The following is a 22,153-nucleotide window of genomic DNA, read 5'->3' as shown; positions in this document are numbered from 1 at the left end:
GGGCTCACTGTAACAACAGCACCACTGGGCTCACTGTAACAACACCACTGGGCTCACTGTAACAACAGCACCACTGGGCTCACTGTAACAACAGCACCACTGGGCTCACTGTAACAACAGCACCACTGGGCTCACTGTAACAACAGCACCACTGGGCTCACTGTAATAACAACACCACAGGGCTCACTGTAACAACACCACTGGGCTCACTGTAACAACAGCACCACTAGGCTCACTGTAACAGCACCACTGGGCTCACTGTAACAACAGCACCACTGGGTAGGGCTGGGCGATATGGAAAAAAATCACATCGCGATAACGATATGATAATTTTATTTTATTTCTCGATATCGATAATTATCGAATTGTTATAAGTATAAAAAAAAACTAAAAACAAAACTAATTTTTATTTTTTTTTAACAACAGATGTATGTTTATTTTGCAGCAATTCTTTGTCGTTGCCGCCATCTTTAGTGTTACATCCCCTCACACTCCAGTTCTCAGGCTGCAGCTGGTTTAAAAGCTAAAGTAAACCGGCTTCTCTGCTGGCTGTGGCTCCAGAGGAGTTGAACAGTTCTGGCTCTGCTAGTTTATTTTCTATCTTTTGGCGCTTTTTTGGTGGACAAACATGTGCACTGTGACTCGTGACTAGGGATGTCCGATATTATCGGCCGACCGATATTATCGGCCGATATCGGCAGTAAAATGTGATATCGGAAAATATCGGTATCGGTTAAAAAAAAAAAAAAAAACAATAACAATATTTGTTATACTGTATATATATCCAGTGAAATTATTAATTACCTGAAATTATTCAGTTTTTTGGGGGGGAAACCCTGCATATATCGGTATCGGTTGATATCGGTATCGGAAATTAAAAGTTGGACAATATCGGAATATTGGTATCGGTAAAAAAGCCAATATCGAGCATCCCTACTCGTGACTGGAGTCTAGTTCTGCTAGCACACATAGCCTACTGTGTACAGACGGTTTCAAAATGTATTTTAAATTAGAAAGCAAACAAAATAAATGGACAAGAGAAAAAGAAATCTGAATTTGGTCAGTATTGTCATTTGGACAAGCAAAGCCATTACTTTAAGTTGCAGGCAAGAAAGACAAGTCTGTCCACTGTCTCTGGTTTAAAAAAAAAAAAAAACGATTTTTCGATTTTTTTTAATTTCGATATTCGATATCGATTATTAAAATATATCGCGATATTTATCGTTATCGTTATATCGCCCAGCCCTACCACTGGGCTCACTGTAACAACAGCACTGGGCTCACTGTAACAACACTGGGCTCACTGTAACAACAGCACCACTGGGCTCACCGTAACATCACCACTGGGCTCACTGTAACATCACCACTGGGCTCACTGTAACAACACCACTGGGCTCACTGTAACAACAGCACCACTGGGCTCACTGTAACAGCACCACTGGGCTCACTGTAACAACACCACTGGGCTCACTGTAACAACAGCACCACTGGGCTCACTGTAACAACATCACTGGGCTCACTGTAACAACACCACTGGGCTCACTGTAACAACATCACTGGGCTCACTGTAACAACACCACTGGGCTCACTGTAACAACACCACTGGGCTCACTGTAACAACATCACTGGGCTCACTGTAACAACAGCACCACTGGGCTCACTGTAACAACAGCACTGGGCTCACTGTAACAACACCACTGGGCTCACTGTAACAACACCACTGGGCTCACTGTAACAACATCACTGGGCTCACTGTAACAACAGCACCACTGGGCTCACTGTAACAACAGCACTGGGCTCACTGTAACAACAGCACTGGGCTCACTGTAACAACAGCACCACAGGGCTCACTGTAACAACAGCACCACAGGGCTCACTGTAACAACACCACTGGGCTCACTGTAACAACATCACTGGGCTCACTGTAACAACAGCACTGGGCTCACTGTAACAACATCACTGGGCTCACTGTAACAACAGCACCACTGGGCTCACTGTAACAACATCACTGGGCTCACTGTAACAACATCACTGGGCTCACTGTAACAACAGCACTGGGCTCACTGTAACAACAGCACCACAGGGCTCACTGTAACAACATCACCACTGGGCTCACTGTAACAGCACCACTGGGCTCACTGTAACAACACCACTGGGCTCACTGTAACAGCACCACTGGGCTCACTGTAACATCACCACTGGGCTCACTGTAACATCACCACTGGGCTCACTGTAACAACACCACTGGGCTCACTGTAACAGCACCACTGGGCTCACTGTAACAACACCACTGGGCTCACTGTAACAGCACCACTGGGCTCACTGTAACAACATCACTGGGCTCACTGTAACAACAGCACCACTGGGCTCACTGTAACATCAGCACTGGGCTCACTGTAACAACACCACTGGGCTCACTGTAACAACACCACTGGACTCACTGTAACAACAGCACCACTGGGCTCACTGTAACATCAGCACTGGGCTCACTGTAACAACAGCACCACTGGGCTCACTGTAACAACAGCACCACTGGGCTCACTGTAACAACATCACTGGGCTCACTGTAACAACACCACTGGGCTCACTGTAACAACAGCACCACTGGGCTCACTGTAACAACATCACTGGGCTCACTGTAACAACAGCACCACTGGGCTCACTGTAACAACATCACTGGGCTCACTGTAACAGCACCACTGGGCTCACTGTAACAACATCACTGGGCTCACTGTAACAACAGCACCACTGGGCTCACTGTAACAACCGCACCACTGGGCTCACTGTAACAACATCACTGGGCTCACTGTAACAACATCACCACTGGGCTCACTGTAACAACATCACTGGGCTCACTGTAACAACAGCACCACTGGGCTCACTGTAACAACATCACCACTGGGCTCACTGTAACAACAACACCACTGGGCTCACTGTAACACCTGCATCATGTTTTTATTGAATAAAAATTGATCAATCTGCTTTCGTGGACCATTGGAGGAGGCCCCAATATTCATCCTTCGTACCTCGTATTTTTTTATTTACTTTCACTTTTAATAAAAGCTAGTCAGTCATCCGTTTTCACTCAACTCAAGATTCGCGCAAGCTCGACTTTGCGCAAGATACGTGAAAGCTATGGTAGAAAGAGATGCTGAGGTGAGAGATGTTTTCCGTGTGTTGCTTGTGTGTGTTTGTGTGTGCATTACAAACTAGTGTCTGTGAATAACTAATTGTGAATAACTCATTGAAAAGTAAAATGCATCATCATTTTAATTAATTTCACGTACCTACATACTCTGTGTAAATATGTCATTTCAATCTATAAAAGAAAATCACCAAACAAATACAGAATAAGAGGGGGAAGGTGAGAGGCTGTGAGGATAAAAGGAGGCCGATTATGGTTGAAGGGATCTCACTCTCTCTGTAGCTGAGCTACGTGCTCCATCTGATAACCATCTAACAGAGAGGTAGGATTCTCATCTGCAGTAATTCAAGTGGAGCCTGGCGACACCAAGCAGAGGGTCCGTTTAATTCTCTCTCTTTTTTATACCCCTTTGAGTCATCTGACAAGCAGGCTGGATTTTAAAGAAAGGGCAGTATATTCCAGTGGGGGGGAGACAGTCTGTGAGCGAGAGTGTGTGGTATGCGTGTGTGAGAGAAAAGATGTACAGTTAAGATACAGTTTAATGTCTTCTTAAGAGCGTGTGATTTCCTGTGTGAGTGATGTGTTTTCATTAAGTAGCAAATAGACGAGAAGAAACAGTCACAGTTTTATCAGGCCAGTCTAAAGAACACAGTTACTTGGAGGTCATCAGAACAAGGGACATGTCCCCCATCCTGTACTTACAGGATGCACCGATGCGGTGCTTTTTCAGTCCCGATACCGATACCTGGGCTTTGGGCATCGGCCGATACCAAGTACTGATCCCCGTTGTTCAATTAATAAACTGTATGCCTCACTGTGTGGAAGAGACTGGGATCATTCTTTTGTGCAAGGCAACATCAGGCTTGACATTACTTTCCTAACTTAGTGAAACAAAATGTAACAAATTAACACATAGATATAAATGTACTGAATTGTTATTTATTATTTTATTTATTATTATATTATAATAAAGAAAATGTAAAAAGAAGAATTCCGATTTTTTTATTTTCTTTACCGATACCCGATGCAGCTATTTTAGTCATATCGGGGCCGATATCCGATATCAATATCAGAGCATCCCGTTGTACTTACTTACAGTACTAGACTTAAAAAGGAACAGGCCAACATAATGGCATTATTATGGGACATTTGCTTACCATCTTATCCAGAGTCAGACAAGAACATACAGTCAGGTATATACCAATTTCCTCCCTGTGCGTTCCGTAAGCAAGCTAGTTCGGTAAAGAATTGTTCCTAAATTAAACTGCTCACAACAAGGTTTGTGGATTCTCTTGAGTAACTGTGTCATGATTTCTGGAACGTTTTGAGCAGAAATCTCTGCGGCAGATATCTCCAAAACTAGGCAAATCACACCGGAACTACCTGGATGGATAGATTTGGGTGAACACCCCCTTTAGGGTTAGGATTAGGGGCGGGGTTACAAGGCTTTTCACAGAATGTTTAGAATGCCCATTTGTCCTCCATGCTGGAAGAAACAATGGTTGCTATGTGTTCATATCGCTGCTGTCGGGACAAAACCTCATAACTCCATTTTTTTAATATATATTTTTTTAATATAAATCAACTCTGTAGATCATCCTCCATATGTGTGTGTGTGGGTTTTACAAAGTTTAAACAATGGGAAAGCATTAAACCGATCATCTGTCTAAACCTCCTAACTCTATTCACCCTCAAAATTGTGTTCGTTTTTTTCATCTGCTGAAAAGTTGGGTTTTTGGAGTTATGAGGTTTTGTCCCGACAGCAGCGATATGAGAAATATATCAACAAAAATGTATTATTATTACTGGATCTTAAGTTGCAGTGGAATGAATGAAACCTTTATTGCCTAGGAGGATTTGACTCACAATGACACCACCACTCCGTTAACAAACTGTTCTTAGCTGCAACCAGCAGCTCTATGGCTCACTGTGTTGGTTGGTCCAACAAACTGTTCTTAGCTGCAAGCAGCAGCTCTATGGCTCACTGTGTTGGTTGGTTCAAAAAAGTGTCCTCATCCTCTAGCGGAGGATGAAATGTGGCATGGAGGTTAAGTGTGTGTGCGTGTGCGTGTGTGTGTGTGTGAATGCATAATCAGCTCGGCCATTTAGTAACAATAGTGTCAATACCAGTGCTGGCTGGTCCCCAATAGAAGCTATTTGCTTGTTCCTGAGAATAAAACCACTGAGGCCCTGGAACAGAAGAGGTTATGGATCTGACTGAAACACCATCAGCAGTGCTCTGCTTGCCATTAGGGATGCACGATATTGCTTTTTTGACACCGATATCGATAACTTTATGCTCCTCAAGCCGATATTTATTGTATTATACATTTTTTTTTAGTGTATATATTTAAAGAAATTAATTTCAACATGAAACAAAACATATCACAATACAATAATACATAAAAAGACTTCCCAGGACAATAACTTAACACCAACTTAAATGTGACCTAACCAGACAACAGAAACAAAAGCCAAGACAACAGTTTTGACTGATAAAGTGACCATATTTATTTTTCCAAATGAAAATTCACAATCCGTCAACAACTTATAATACATCCAACCTAAGACGCTCGAAGCTTTTTGTTCTTCTTTTTTCAAAGCGGAGCCTTGAAAAAAAGGCTTTGAGTGGACACATCACCACCTCACATCACCACCACAACAAGTCACCTGCAACATCACCACCGCCACGGTGTTAAAAGCCCACCGTCGAGCACGCTTGTACCTATTGACGAGTCGTTTGCTAAATTAAAGAAGTTTGACAGAAATGACCCAAGGGCTCAAGCCGCTAGCTTTTAAGCAGTCCTTGGTGGTGCAAATTAACCTAGCTACTACTACGGAGCAATAAGTGACTGCGTATTCAACCAAGGGTTGCATCACAGCCATGAAAGGGGCTAGATTTGCTTAGCTCCTCGTGTCGTCGTAGGCTTCTAAGTTAACACAATAACACACCATCGTAGCGGTGGTGATGCCGCAGATGACCCGTCAGGCTGGATGTATTACAAGTTGTTCCCTCCTTGTGGAACTTCTGCATTGCATTTATTACAAATAGCAAGCAAACTTTTTCCTCTGAAATTCCGAGTTAACAACATCTTTGTTGTTAACGTCTGCGCTGCTTCCAGAAACTTGCGTGGCTACGTCACAGCCAAGAAAGGGAGCGCTGGATTTGTGTAAAACGCCCTGTTCCTAAACCACACGCTATCAGTCATACCACAGTACTGACAAAACGGCAGGAGCCTACAGTCAAAACAAACGCACTTCATTCCAATTCACCCACACAGCATTTTTTTTAAACAAAAAATATATTATATTATCGGAGCTATTAATAACGTTATCGGGTTTATCGGGATGACGTCATAATTGCTGATATCGGCCCGATAATTATCGGCCCGATAATTATCGTGCATCCCTACTTGCCATAGGCTCTTGGTTAATAGGCCACATATAGGCTAATTAATATGGATGTGAGATTGAGAAGAGTCAAGCAGATCTTGCTTCACTCTCTCCCAGAAATGCAATGCTTGTATTATAAAAGCAGATTGGTCATCACTGGAAATCCAATAGAAGACAACATAATGTGTATAATATAATAACATAATGCCAAAGGTTTATACTTATGTCTTCCTACAATAATAGCCTATTTATCAATCAGGAGAGGAGAGAAGGTAGGGAAGGGGGAAATGAGGTGGTAGGTTGAAGGAGGGTGGCTTTAAACTTACTAAATTACGAGCAAATGTAAATTCTAAACTTGACACCTAAAAGATCGATATTGCAAGTTAGCCTACATTGCAATCGCAACATCTGCTAAAATAATTAGTGTGGGATTTTGTTCCTATTGCTCAGGCCAAGTTATAATCTATTTTACAACCCTCCTTCATAAGGTCAAGCAACAACCAAGTCAGTAATAGCCAGGTCCTATTCCTAATAATGAAAAAAAACGAATCAAAATGTCATTTTCCAATTACACATAAGAGACATGTCCCTGCATGCAACAATACCCATCTCTTTCTTTTCATAAAACATAACGAGGGACCCAACACAATACTCAGTGACGTTCGCTCGGGTGACAATTCCGGTGGGGAGTCGTTTGATGCGAGTGACAGGTCTTAAAAAGCCAGCCTCTGGTACGCCGTCGTCACTGACATCTTAATATGGGGGGGCAGCAGCCATGCTACACCGCTGTTCTTAAATTGCAATGGTCAATCTTACTCAGTAACGTCGGCGGTGTCAAACACCAAATTGAATGTTGCCATTAAGGAGAGACTGGAGGAATGAGGCTGTGTTGTATCACCACTAACTGTCCTCGTGACGCGCCTGGGGCAGAGACACACAGCAGCATCTCTAGGCTAACCACTGTAGATTGTATAAGGGTGCAATAATGCTACTTTTTGTGGGGAATGTCACCCATTTAAAGAATCCACATTATGTCCTTCCTGTGCCGCAGGACAGGGGTGTCAAATCTGGGGCTCTGAATCTGTGAGCCAATAGAATGCATGTGTGAGCTCTTACACCCGAATGAGGTTCATATTCTAGCATTGCTAGAGGGTCTGAGCCAGAATTAAAACTTAATTATTGAATTCATATATTTCTGACCATGAAAAGGTTATGATGCAATCTGTGGGAAAGTTATGGAACTTTTGCAAACAAAATTTTTTGATAAAATGTTATACTGTATGCAACAGAAGCCTAGGCCTGGGCAATCAATCAGGTTTTTATTTTCAATGACGATTTTGGCTTCCAATGATTATGAAAACAAGATAATTTAGATAAAACTTGTGGAAATCCACTTTTATTTGTTCAATAAATGCATGTTTCCAAAGTTGAATAATGACAATCTCAGTATTGATGAAAATAAATTGTGATTAAGATTTTTGCCATGATCGAGCAGCTCTAAGTTAGACTACATTGCAATCACAACTGCTAAAATAATTACAGTATGGCATTTTGTTCATATTGCTCATGCCTAGTCAAAACCTATTTACTGAATTAATAGATTTCTGATCATGAAAAAGTTATGACACAATCTGTGTGAATGTTATGGAGCTGTATAATTTATGCAATATATGTTTCCTCAATGCTGCGTTATAATTTTAATTTTATAATTTTTTCTTTTTTAAGTATTTATTCAAATCTAAGTCAACATTTTGCTAAATCTGCACAGTGAGCAAGACCACTGTTTTGCAGGAATCTGGTGTGTGTTAGAGCTTCTACTAATGATTATTTAAGTAAGCAATTCATCAAACACGTTTGATTGATTATTCAGTGCATCTAAATTATTTAGATTTTGGTTTTGAAACCCAAAAAACCCTGAGAATTTAACATTTAAATGTTCTTGCATTTTATTTGTCCCATGAGCGCACACTGAAATGGCTAAGCATGCGCTTTAGTCTCTTTAGAGCAGTTTTGAACCATCTTAGTGCTTCTGAATGAAATGATTATTCTCCTTTTGTATTTCTGTTGTCATTTTTAATAGATTATTTTTTAAATAAATGTATTTAACTCAGTCGATCAATCTTGACACCGCTAGTTTCCTGGGTGTGAATGGACAGCAGACGCTGAGACAGTGTGCGTGAGCTACTAGCTAGATGTTAGTATTCTTTATAATATAATTCTACTTAAACTACAACTGTTACTTAACTACTGATAGATGCTACGGACATTATAAATTCGGTAGCGTCTGTGTGTGTGAATCCGTGCAATATCTCGCAAACTATAGGTCCGATCAGCCTGTGCTTCGGCGCAGAAGGTTACAGAGGCACAAGGATGAGCGTGTGGGAATATATTTTGTATTGTTATTGTCTCACACCGTAGGAAACCACACACTCTGAATGCTTGGCTGTTTGGTCCATTGCACTGGTCCTCTATAAAGTCCTCTGTGTGAAACCTCCATTTGAGGCTTCGGGGCCTTTCTCACTCACCATTCGGGGTCGAATCAGCGCCCCCAGGGACGGGGGGGGGGTGTTCTCACTCAGACGGAACACACCCCTTTTGGGTGCGAAGCGGCGCTGATTCGTACTACCCCCCGCTGAACCTGGGACGCTTGAAATAGGTGGTTCTGGGTGCGCGCCAGTGACACACACAACGTCGTTACTTGTTTGAATTGTGGGCAGATAAAAACACACAGCAACAACTGGACAATACCCACTAAAACGATATTTATATCTTCTATATATCTTTGAAATATATCAGATATAAAGCCCCTGGCTTGCACATAGCATTCACGGAAGGGGGTAAAGACTTCCCTGGCTCGCATTAAGCCTGGTAACTTTTTTTGCCATAGCTATATGTCTACTATACTTTCTTGTTCGAATGCATTTATTTCTATAGACCAGTGGTGCCCAACTGCCCAACCAGTCGGCCGTGATCGACCAGGTCGACCAGTAGATCAATGATATGCAATATAATTGCCACGAGCGATGGGGTAATGTTAGCTGCTGAACAGGCTAAGCTAACTAGCGTTAGCCGTTAGGTGCTGGCTGGCTAACTAACGTTAGGTGCTAGCCACAATGCTATACTGTTATACTGGCATATTCCATTCACGTTAGCATGTAAGCTAACAAAATATGCGCCGATGAGACTAAACTCCGCTTTTGGTGTTCAATTGTGTTGATGTTAGTTTTGTTTCATCAACAAATGAGAAGCAGAACACAGTGAATGTATCCGTTTTGTTTATTGCACGTTCTTTGCTGAAAAATAAGTGCTACAGTGGCTATACTAGACTAGTAATAGGCTAAGCTAACTAGCGTTAGCCGTTAGCTTAGCGTTAGCCCTGGGAAACGCTCAAACGCCGACTCTACAACACCATCCATTCATGAGAAAAGGGGGTGGGTTATATTGAAAAGGCTTGACAACAGAGGTTCAAATATAACTTCATATTTATTGGTTATTTGTTTATTTTATATCAGCATTCAGTCACCAGCGCCATGTTAACACTTCCTGTTTACATTTTCGAGCGTGACATCATCGCCTACGGCAAGCGTACACGCTCAAAACGCAAACCGTAAACAGAATCCGGAGCGCAACAAGACTTGAAGTGTGTACACAAACTAGAGGGGGGAGAGGGGGGGGGGGTTTGCACTCAGAGACGGATCGGACCAGAACGGATCGGAACGGACCCGAATGGGTGAGTGAGAAAGCCCCCTTAGTCTCCCTCTAACTGGGGAGCATGCTGTCAGGGCCTACTAAGCTGGAACTACTAGGGAGGGTGGGGGGAGGTCTCCCCCACCACAACATGGTGGTCATCGATGAATATTCGTCCATCACAACTGGAAGGGCCAGGGAAGGGAGAGGGATAGGAACAAGAAAAGCGAAAATTCACACTAACATAAAATTTAAATATGCCATTGTATGATTGTACACCAATTAATTCAGTCCAATTAATGTTTGTGAATATTAGAAATGTTCCACACTTAGAAACCAGAGAATGAAGACCATAATCTGTGATGGGGACAAAATTCTAGGTTTTTTGATAATAAATTAGGAGACCATTCCCACTGGAATCAAACACATCACACACAAAGTCTGAAGCTGCTCCACAGACAGTGACTTGGGAAGGGGTTGGGGTGACATGGAGACACCCAGAAGAATATCATGGCTACATGTTCTGTTTCAGAACTGAGAGTTTTACTACATAATAAAGTAAAAACTCAAACTCAAATCATCAGTGGAGCAGATCACTTTATACCTGATGGCATCACAGGTTTGATTAACTTATCTGGTTTTTGCCTTCTTTTTTATTTTATTTTCAAAAGAGGATTGCATGCTGTACTAGGCAAGCCTAGTCTTGTTTGGAATGCACAAGACCATATGAACCCTGTTTTAGGGTGGATATTTCCTACCCCTGTGGGTGTAGTTGTGATAATGATATTGTTGTTGCAGAGTCACATATCCCACCTGCCACCTAGCGCCTCATTAGACACTAATATTTCACAACCCGTTGTTTGTGAAATGGAGGGGGGGGGGGGGGGTTGCTGTACAGATTGAAGAAATACAAACACTTGTTTTAATGATTGCAATAAAACCTGAGTTTTCCATTCCCTGAATGCCCCTGGAGCAGGACAGAAGAGAAGTGTCTCAGTCCATCTTAGATGCTGAGGGGGTTATTATTAGACAGGAAACTGAATTATCAATGGTGTTTCCTCTATAGTTGCTTCAGCAAACCCCCACTGCTGAAAAATGATACATACAATAAATATTAATCATCTGATGATCTTATTTCTGACCCCAGACAGATACATTTACAGCTATTACAGTATAGTAGGCCCATACCAGACGGGACCTGCATTTGCAGCTATGGGCGGCTTTCTGTAATTGTTCATCCCAGTGATGATTTGCATTGTTGAGGGCCTCTCCTTTTTCTGCTCCAGGTGCCTCGCGTTTTTGGCGGAGTGCCCTAAATGCCCCAAGTAAAGATAAAAAATACAAAAAAGATAAACTCAAAGCTTCAGCAAACAAAGGCGGCATAGTGTGCCTCGTGTTTTGCAACTTTCAAAACACGTCCTGTCTGATCTGGACCTTAGAGCATTCATAACAGTGACTGAAAGGTCATATTGTGGATTCTGGCCAATATCCCAGTTATGGTCTGGATAGAAGGGATAAAGCGTTTATATTTTTTCATATCCTGATTACCAATATGCCTGTAGTGCATACATGAGTCAATGTAATAGATTATTGCAAGAATCGCCATGGAAACAGAACTCACAGACCACAAACCCAACAATATACATGATAAGGTGTTTGTCAGCCTTGTCCGGCAGCGTGGCTACATGAGTAGAGCTCCGGACTAATGATCGGAAGATCACCGGTTCGAGCCTTGGTCAAGGCTGCTGTCAGAAAGTGGTGTTGTCCAGCAGGGGGCACTCTGTCCTCGAGTCTGGACTAGTCAGTAACAATGCCCCTGTTACGGTGATAGGGACACCGTACAGCTGCGAGTGCCGTCCTTCGGATGAGACGCTAAACCGAGGTCCTGACTAGGGATGGGTATCGTTAGGATTTTATCGATACTACTACTCTTATCGATACTGCTTAACGGTTCGGTACTTTATCGATACTCTTATCGGTTCTTTTTGGTTATTTTTTTTGCAAGAAAAAAAGACAATTAATTAAGAACAGAATCAACATTGCTTTATTATTTATAAATACAACTTTATAAATAAGTATTATAAATAAATATAATTTCTTCAGCAACAGCAGCAGCAATGTTCTTTTATATAACTTTATAAATAAATATAATAAATTAATATAATTTCTTCAGCAACAGCAGCAACAATGTTTTAAATGTGTCTGACTCTGAATTATAGACTTTTTATAATAAACAACAAATGCAAAAGGCTAACAGAACTGTGACACTCGTTCACCCTATCCTCTGTCATCCTTCCTCTAGCTGCTAGGGAGAAAGGACTTTGGGTGGTGGAGGGAGGTACTGTAGAGGAGGATGTGTGGGTGGCCCTGGGCTCACTGGGCTGGGACATAGTGGCTGACGCCTCAGCTTGACGATCTATAAAAAGTTTAGATTGTAGTATTTGTAGCTAAACAATTGTTTTGTTTATTAGCCTATTTGTAATAATTCGTTATTAGCCTAGGCAACTCCGTATCTTGGGTTACGGCTGCAGTATGCAGATGGGACACTGCGCGCAAGGCAGTCGAATACGCGCATTTCTGCACACTAATATCATGTTTTGCCAACAGATGTTTTGATAAATTGATTTGCTCGTATTGCCACCCTTACTGGCAAATGTTTTGTTGCACTTGTGGCAACGTGCATTGTCGGCATTGACCCTTGTAAAGTATATCCATACTTTAGAACGCTTCGCTCTATCCGCCATGATCACGACTCAGTGCATGCAGAGCTGCTGTCTGTGTGCAGAGCGCTATAGCACGGGGCGTCGGGGACTTTCATTAAGGAGTACCCGTATGTAGTACCCGTATGTCTATGTGTAGCACTAGCGAGCGACTCGCGAGGAGTGTGTGTAATAATTGACTCGCTGGCTGCGGCTCGCTTCTCGTGCAGAGACAGAGAGAGGATCGTTCGCAACTTTTAAATAATAATAATAATAATAATAATTTCTCTAGAGTATCGATAGCAGTACCGAGGACGTCAGAGCTTATAAATACTCCGGTATTTTCTAATATAGTACCGGTTCCCGTTTAAAACCGGGGTCCGGGGGGCATCCCTAGTCCTGACTGAATCTCGGTTGTTAAAGAACCCAGGGCGCCTATCGTAAAGAGTAGGGGGTTCCCTGACGTTCCTGGCCAAATTCCCAATCAGGTCTCTGACATCAAGGCCACCTAATCATCCCTTCCCCTTAATTGACTGATATCAATCCCCGTCTCCTGAGCCGTTCAGCCATTGTGTAGTGCGATGTGTACCGGGTGCCAGTGTATGGCAGCCATTGAGCCTGCATAGCCCAAGGTTGGGTGCTACCAGTGGTGGTGAAGGAGGCAATTTCCACCCTACAATGTAGAGCGCTTTTGAGTGTCTAGAAAAGCGCTATATAAATGCAAGTAATTATTATTATTATTATTTACATGTCTCAATATCCCAGCTAATAGCAGCGATCTGGCATAACACATTGTAGGGCTGCTCAATTATGGCAAAAATCATAATTGCAATAATTTGGGTCAATATTGAGATCACGATTATTTAACTTGATAACTTGCCAACTTTGGAAATGTCATACATTTATAAAACTTGCATTTTTAACACTGGACTTGTTTTCATAATTGTTGGAAGCCAAAATTCAATTGTAATAAAGAAATCACCCAGACATGTCCCATTGATCATATTCATGCTTCTCATAGTCAGAATATGAGCTCATAACTGTCATTGGAATATGGTTTACATGTGCCTACATAGTTCTGACTAGCAATCTTTTTTGTCAAAAGCTGACAATTTCCATGAAGCATGGCTTGCCAGGGAGCATGCTTAGACCTACAGTACATCCTCCTGGGTTTCTCCTGGACTTCACACTTACTACTGCACTCACTGCCATGACCATATTCACACTAAGGTATTATTGCTATATTGTGCCAGTCTGGGAAATCTATTTCTGGTGGGCCTGTTTGATAGTGTGCTGGTCCACACAACAGCTATGTATAGGAAACACTGTTAATGTAGGCCTATGTATGCAAATGAGAGCCATGTACAGTACAGTAAACAGCAAAAAACTGATAATAATGGCACAACATATACCACTAATATTTAGCAGGACAAATATATCAGTAAAATGCCTTAAGGAGATAATGAGGAGTTTGACTACAGGCAGGACAACTTACAATGAATAAATAAGCAGATATACAGACAGACAGACAGACACACAGGATACGGAAGAGACATTAAAAACATACACAGATGAGAGAATGAATGTTAGGGAGAAATGTATAGTAAGTTGGTGGTATTTGAATGAGTGTTAACACTTTGATTGCCCACGCTTAATTCCATTTTACCCCCTTGAATGCCCAGCACCACTTCAATGTTAGCGTTAATATCGCCTAATCTATGTTTTAAATTATGGCTATGTGTCTAATCTGCCTGTCGCTTATCAAAGACTCATTTTCCAGTCAACATTGTCAAAGCAGATTGTTTTTTTTTAATCAGTTCATTTCCGTTTTCTAGCATTTTGAAAAGCACTCGATTTCACGGAAAAAAGAAGACATTCTATGAAAATCGCCCTTTACTGGAATATTCTAGAACGTTGTCATTTTTCGGCCTATTTATGAATCGTTTTAAAATAAACACTAGATTATCGATAGTATATGTGTGTGCATGCATGCTCGTGCCGTGAGCTGAAAATCGATTCTCCTAGTTACTGACCGCTCGCACAGTGAAACAGCCATATCACGTAATCACATAAAAGCTTATATCTCCATGAAAACGGATCTGATTATCCTAAGCCTGGTAACATAGATTCCTTACCTGAGATCAGATGGTATCCAAATGGATTATTCCAATTCCTGATCGCCATTAGAAAAAATCAATCATTTTATTGATCCACCGAGTATAGTGTAAAAACACATAATCTCCGCTGCTCTGAAGCTCCAGAGTGAAACTGGTCGACGGCGGTTGCATGAGTGAGAAGTAAAACGTGGATTGCGGGTTTTTTTTCTCATTCATTTTCATTGAGTTCAATCCAAAAGGGTGAATTACCATCTGGGAGACGATAGGGGGCGCTTTTTTCACATCCGAGCGCCTGGAGTGGTTGATTTTCCAACGGTAGACTTGGTTAATGAAATATGATTTCAGATCGCTAATAAAGAAATAAAAAATAAAAATAAAAAGATTAAAAAAAAAACGAGAAAATACGAGAATTCCTGTGATGGGCCTTCAACCAGCGGGGGTAAACCCGAGAAAACTCGTGATGGGCAGTCAAAGTGTTAATAGCAAGGAATGAATACTTGGTGGTATTTGGGGATTTTGAGCATCAATCATTCCACCCATCCATCCCACTCACTAAGTCGCTCAGCCAGTGAGTGACTGAGTACATTCATACTATTCTCATGGCGTGTTTTGCCATACAAAATGGTGCAAAGTAGGGCTGGGCGATATGGCCAAAAACGTTATCGCGATAAAATTATACAATTATTTTCATATAACTCGATATCGATAATTATCGTCGATATAATGTCTGTCAAGTTTAATTAACTTCTTATGCCCGGCGCCGATGGACGGGCTATTAATAGCATAGATATATAATAGACTTGTTTTGCTGCTGCGAATGTTGATGTCGTCATCAGTCCGCGCACGTTAGCAGTTAGCCGACAAGCGGAGTATCTCATGACAGACAATGTACTAAATATTACCCTAAAATACTCTCTTCCACCCCAATATATTGAAACAACGTCCACTGTATACCCCACACTACTATAAACGTGGCCTCAGAATTCACGACACACACATACTCGGCACGTAAATATATAAAATAGTGCCGCGCAAGCTAGTTATCCTAGCCAGCCTGTTGTGTCTAAGCGGTGTATTCCATGACAATGTAATAAATATTACCCTAAAATACTCTCTTCCGCCCCAATATATTGAAACAACGTCCACTGTATACCCCACACTACTATAAACGTGGCCTCAGAATTCACGCCACACACATACTCGGCACGTAAATATATAAAATAGTGCCGTGAAGCTAGTTATCCTAGCCAGCCTTGTTTAATAATAATAATAATAATGGATTGGATTTATATAGCGCTCTTCGTGACACCCCAGAGACCCCAGAGCGCTTACAGAGTCCATTATTCGTTCATACACAGTCATACCGGTGGTGGTAAACTACAATTGCAGCCAGAGCTGCCCTGAGGCAGACTCACGGAAGCGTGGCGAATAATCAACGCCTACGGCCCCTCCGACCACCACCAACATTCATTCACATGCATACACATTCATACGAGGCAAGTAGGTTAAGTGTCTTGCCCAAGGACACAACGGCAGTGGGATGGACATGGGCTTGAGCGGGATTCGAACCACCAACCCGTGTTTACGTGTTTACTACTAGAGTCCTACCTCTCTACCCAGAGGTGCACCGCGGGTCTCCTTCACTGTCGGCCATCTCCTTCACTGATTGGTTGTTAGTGCGTGTGCTCATATCCAAGCTTGGAAAATCGATATATCGAAACTTTGCGACCACGTTTCATGTTTATTTCGAGGAAATAATTTATCGCGATAGTTATCGTTATCGTTTTATCGCCCAGCCCTAGTGCAAAGCTACTGCTATTGGCCATGGTTGTCATTTAATGATTATAATCTGCTAAACTGTCTGTGGTGGAACACTGTGACTTGGTCAGTGTCAGTAAGGTATTCTCTCGCATTCAGTCTGTCTGTGGTGGAACACTGTGACTTGGTCAGTGTCAGTAAGGTATTCTCTCACATGCAGTCTGTGGTGGAACACTATGACTTGGTCAGTGTCAGTAAGGTATTCTCTCACATGCAGTCTGTGGTGGAACACTATGACTTGGTCAGTGTCAGTAAGGTATTCTCTCACATGCAGTCTGCGGTTATATTTCTCTGTTAAGAGAACAATAAGAAAAGCCACCGCCACATTCATCAAGCTGTTCTTAACGTCCAAATCTGTGCATGATGAATCCCACTCATTCTTAAACACAAATGCACGTTCACGCTCAATTAATTTGCATAGACACGCCCACCATCTCCTTATAAGGCGAATGAGGCGTGTGTAAAACAGCCGTGGTTCGGCATCTGATCCCGGTCTGATCCATTAAACAGGAAGCGATTTGTGACTGATCTCAAAATGACACACACACGTCTCACGACTCTGTGTTCCTGTGGGTCGCTCATCGCATGTGTGTGTGTGTGTTAATCTGATGACAAATAAAAACGTATACATGTACTTATACATGTACTGTATAGTGCGAAACAAATCGTTCCAGCAAAGTAGGCTTTGTCAATACTGAACGACAATACCGGATCTGTCACCTGTCATCTCTCTCTGAAAGGTCCCTGTGGCTAAAACCCTGAGTGCGCTCATAACTTGTAGGTGTGGAGCAGAGAAGAGGAGAGAAGAGGAGAGGGGAGGAGAGGTTGTAAATATGCGTTCTACAGTATGCGTACGGCCTGGGCAGCAAGCATCTAACTGTTCTAACAGCAATATATAATCCATTTCAGAAGCAGAACGCACGCAATAAGTTATAATAATTATTATTATTGAAAAGTTCTGGGTTTATAAAGTCATATTTGGGGGTATTTGGGGGCAATTGACCAATGGTTTGGTTTCAACCCATGAACTCCTTCCTCTCTCACCTTTTTATATATATATTTTTTTATTTTATCTACTAAAACTGTATTGTATTATATTGTTTGTTTTGTAAAGTGTCTTTGAGCATTAGGAAACGGGCTATATAAATCTGATGTATTATTATTATTATTATGAATGGTAGGCTTTAAAAAAAAACTCATCTGGGTAAGAGTTTCTTATCTGGGTAAGAGTGCTCTCGACCACTCTTAGAATTTGGTCTTGCCTGAGAGAAAAGCAACAATAAGAAAACATTGCTGAATCCCAGGTAAGAACAAAATAAGAGGAAATGCTAGTTAAGATGAGGCCCACTATGACTTGGTCAGTGTCAGTAAGGTGTTCTCTCACCTGCAGTCTTGCATTGTGTAACATAAACTCCTGCTGTTTTCTGAAGTTTTCATCCAGGGACTTTGACATCAGGAACCCCATGATGATGACGACGTTGATGCTGATTTAGAGACAAAACGACACGTTTCTTATTCCTTTATCCGCCCAGGGAGGGTTACTGGATACACTTACTTATTAATAGTAATACATAATGCCGTTACACACATCAACATCATGACAGAACACTACAACAGTTGGGTTTCTGTCGCTCTGAGGAGTGAGACAGACGGTGTGGATGTTCCTGGGACAATATGTCATGGTATAAGAGTGAACACACATTGTTCTGGTGTTTTAAATACTGGTGTCATAGGAACTGTCTGACCTCAGTATGGGGTGACCAGCCAAAAGCCAAGATGGTTAACAAACACACTTTGTACACACTGGAGGGGAAAACTGCTTCTCGTATGGATTTTTATATTTTAATGTGGATACTAGTGATTTTTTTTAATCTAATGTCACTATATTGTCAACATTCCTAGTAGTACTACACAAGAAGTGTTTATTTTAGAGTAATGTTCCATGTATTGTCTTCATTGGTATTCTATTAAAGGAATGGATGTTCCTTTATATGAATTTATCATCTCTAGTGGTTTTTCTACCATGATCTAACTGCTTGTGGGTTTATGGGAATTGCAGAGCAACCTGTTGCACACGTAACTAACTATTTTGTCATTGTGTGTATATTGACAGAGTAATGGCTGTACTATTAATGAAACTATCAAAACATTAGTTAGAAACTGGCCCCGGTAAATGTCCAACTGGCCCCCCCAATGTACAATTTCTTCCCCTTCGAATGTATATATATTTTTTTATGATATCTTTCTCAGTACTGTACTGTATATTTGTATGTCATAAATGTCTTGATGAAACAGTACTGTATATCTGTATGTCATAAATGTCACTATGAATTGAAAAGGGGGGACCCTGATTTAAACAAGACGAAAGTCTTTCTCTGGTCTGCATCCCCTTAACAATTGTGTGTATTGAGCTGTACCCATTCTGCAATCTGTTAATAAAGTTTTCAAACAAATCAATCAATCCTGTTGTTAGATATGATGTCCACCTGTTAGCTAACCACTGTACTGTAGTAACAAATGTCTATATCAAACATTTCATTGCCTGAATAATGGCTAGCTAACAACACAGTAGCTACGTCATATTAAATTAGCTAGGTTAGGTACATGGATGGCTCAACAATATTTTACCAATAGGTTTTGGAAGACAGCTTGTACTTGGTCAGACTAAAACGTTGCAGCAGCTGCTGCTGAGCAGCATGGCGTTGTTGAATGACTCAAAATGTGTTATTGCTATGGAGGCTACCCACTCATGGTTTAGCTAGAACGCGAATTCCAAGTTTAACTGGTGGCTATTATAGCTTGCTGGCAGGAAGTCCAGTGGCCACTAGCAGCAACACTACTGTACATATACAGTAAGCCACGACTAGCCGTGTGTCGTGCAGCACAGACAGGGTCGGGTTCACACACGACTACTGTGCCACATGGTTTAAGATTGGAGCAGTAAACAAGTTACAATCGATAGCAGGCCACTCACTTACTTTAGTGTGTAGAAAGCAATTACATAAACTATTAACTGTGATTGAATGTTAATTAGCTGGCAGGTTTAGCAAAGTTCCAAGGGCATGATCCTGATGAAAACAAACGTGTGTCGCCCGAGCGCGTCTATTCTTTTTTCGTAGCCGCATTTTGCGGAGACGCTCTCTGATTGGCCACTTCATGTGACATGTGCGCCCAATCGTGTGACGCCTGTTTCGATCACTGGTTAAGTTTAGGCACTCGAAGTTGGTTAAGGTTAGAGTTTGTCTTAGAGCAGGGCGATAGAACACCAGCCCTGATTCCAAACTCTAACCTTAACCAACTTCGAAAGAGTTGCCTAAGCTTAACCAGTGATAAACTAGGCGTTAGGTAGTTTGTAGGCTGTTAGACCCGGAAATGGGCAGACACAGCTCTTCACGCGATTGGGCGCACATGTCAGTGGCCAATCCGAGAGCGCCAGTCAGTGGCCAATCATAGAGCGTCTCGGCAAAATGCGGCTACGAAAAGAAATATGATTTGTGATGAAGATTCGCTTTATTGTATCGCAATCGGGAGACTTAGGTAAAGTTAGAAAGATATTCACAGATTCGAATTTATTTTATTTTTATTCTTACGCTAAATGTTTTTAAAACACATAGGACACATCTTTCCTATCGTAGTAAGGTAGACAATGAGCTACAACCTTATTTTCACCTAAACGAGCCGTCCTCGGAGCTGTACATTCTATGTGCAGTCGGCTGTGAGGCAAGTGCGCAGCCAGGGACCATCTAAAAAGTGCAACACCGAAAAGAGACACTACAAAAAGATTCAATAACTTCACTGTCATACAATATGGTCTGATATTAACATTCAGTATTCAATATTGTCTGATCCAATATTAACATTCAGTATTCAAGTAGAACAGCTAGCTAGCTGTTGTGGACGCGTCTATGCGAATACCAACGCAGTTGTGCGATTTGCGAATCTGATTGGCCACTGACGTTTCTGGTCATGTGACATGTGCGCCCAATCGCGTGACGAGCTGTGTCTTTGCCCATTTCAGCGTCGAACAGCCTGCAAACTACCTGGCGTTCTATCGCCATGCTCTAAGACAAACTCTAACCTTAACCAACTTCGAAAGAGTGCCTAAGCTTAACCGTCGAAAGAACTTGCCGTCACACTCTAAGACAAACTCTAACCTTAACCAACTTCAAAAGAGTGCCTAAGCTTAACCTTCGAAAGAACTTGCCGTCACACGATTGGTGCACATGTCACATGACCAGAAACGTCAGTGGCCAATGAGATTCGCAAAACGCACAACTGCGTTGGTATTAGAATATAGGCGTACTCACATTTCCACAGCAAAATGGTAGGCAAGGCACCTTGGTTGATAAATGCAGGTTTCAGTCTGTGTTGTAGGATAGACAGTCTATCTATCCTGTCTCAAGATGCACAATGAGATCTTCTTCTTCTTCTTCTTTAAAATTTCCGGCAGTGTAGACGCATCGTGGCGTATTACTGCCCTCCGCACTTCTTTTGATGATCTCTTCTTCTTCTTCTTCTTCTTCTTCTTCTTCTTCTTCTTTCTTGGCGTATTTCTTCCCTCCTCAGTTCTTATACTACACTAGTGGTGTGCCATCTTTAGGCCTCTTCAACTCACACTTTCTCCTTCTTCTCTGCTCCTCTTGCCTGTCCAATACTAATACATACACTAACGCTATATCCTCTGGTACAACTCTGAAGCATGCAGAAATGTCAGCACTGCCTCTGTGATATAGAACACAAATGTTCTAGAATGTTCTATTATGACATCATCTGTGACATCACAAATGTTCTAGAATGTTTGATTATGACATCATACTGTGACATCACAATTGTTCTAGAATGTCTATTATGACATCATACTGTGACATCACAAATGTTCTAGAATATTTGATTATGACATCATACTGTGACATCACAAATGTTCTAGTATGTTCTATTATGACATCATACTGTGACATCACAAATGTTCTAGAATGTTCTATTATGACATCATACTGTGACATCACAACGGAACATGTTTGAGTTCCATTTGAATAATATAAATAATTATGTTTGGTAAGGCTGTCCCCGAAGCCTGTTTTTGGGATTTAAACTTCATCAGGGTTCTTCGAACGGACGTTCGAACCTTCGTTTTTAATTAAAAAAAAAAAGAATAAAAAAAAAAAATATATAATTTATTTTTATTATTATATCCTCAAACTAAATCCTCAATTTGAATAAAGTGATTCAAACTTCGTCAGGGTTTTTCGAACGGACGTTCGAACCTTCGTTTTTAATAAAAATAAAAAAAATAA

At 41.5% G+C, this 22,153-nt stretch overlaps 1 protein-coding gene across 2 annotated transcripts in view; it reads right to left on the bottom strand.

Annotated features, from left to right (window-relative positions):
• plgrkt (plasminogen receptor, C-terminal lysine transmembrane protein) overlaps nucleotides 1-19,975 on the bottom strand; it is a 34,997-nt gene extending 15,022 nt beyond the window's left edge. Inside the window, exons 1-2 of one of the 2 annotated variants that reach the window (XM_084324754.1) lie at nucleotides 19,838-19,975; nucleotides 18,244-18,343 (exon numbers count right to left, since the gene is read on the bottom strand). In XM_084324754.1, coding sequence (XP_084180880.1) covers nucleotides 18,244-18,324 — 81 coding nt within the window. In that variant the 5' untranslated portion in view covers nucleotides 18,325-18,343; nucleotides 19,838-19,975. Of the gene's footprint in view, nucleotides 1-18,243; nucleotides 18,344-19,833 lie in introns of both variants that reach the window. The other variant, XM_084324755.1, reaches the window with a different exon arrangement.
• Nucleotides 19,976-22,153: the final 2,178 nt, after the last annotated feature.

This window comes from Notolepis coatsorum, assembly GCF_963971535.1.
Source record: "Notolepis coatsorum genome assembly, chromosome: 11".
Taxonomy (NCBI): domain Eukaryota; kingdom Metazoa; phylum Chordata; class Actinopteri; order Aulopiformes; family Paralepididae; genus Notolepis; species Notolepis coatsorum.
This window is presented reverse-complemented; position numbering and strand designations above follow the sequence as displayed.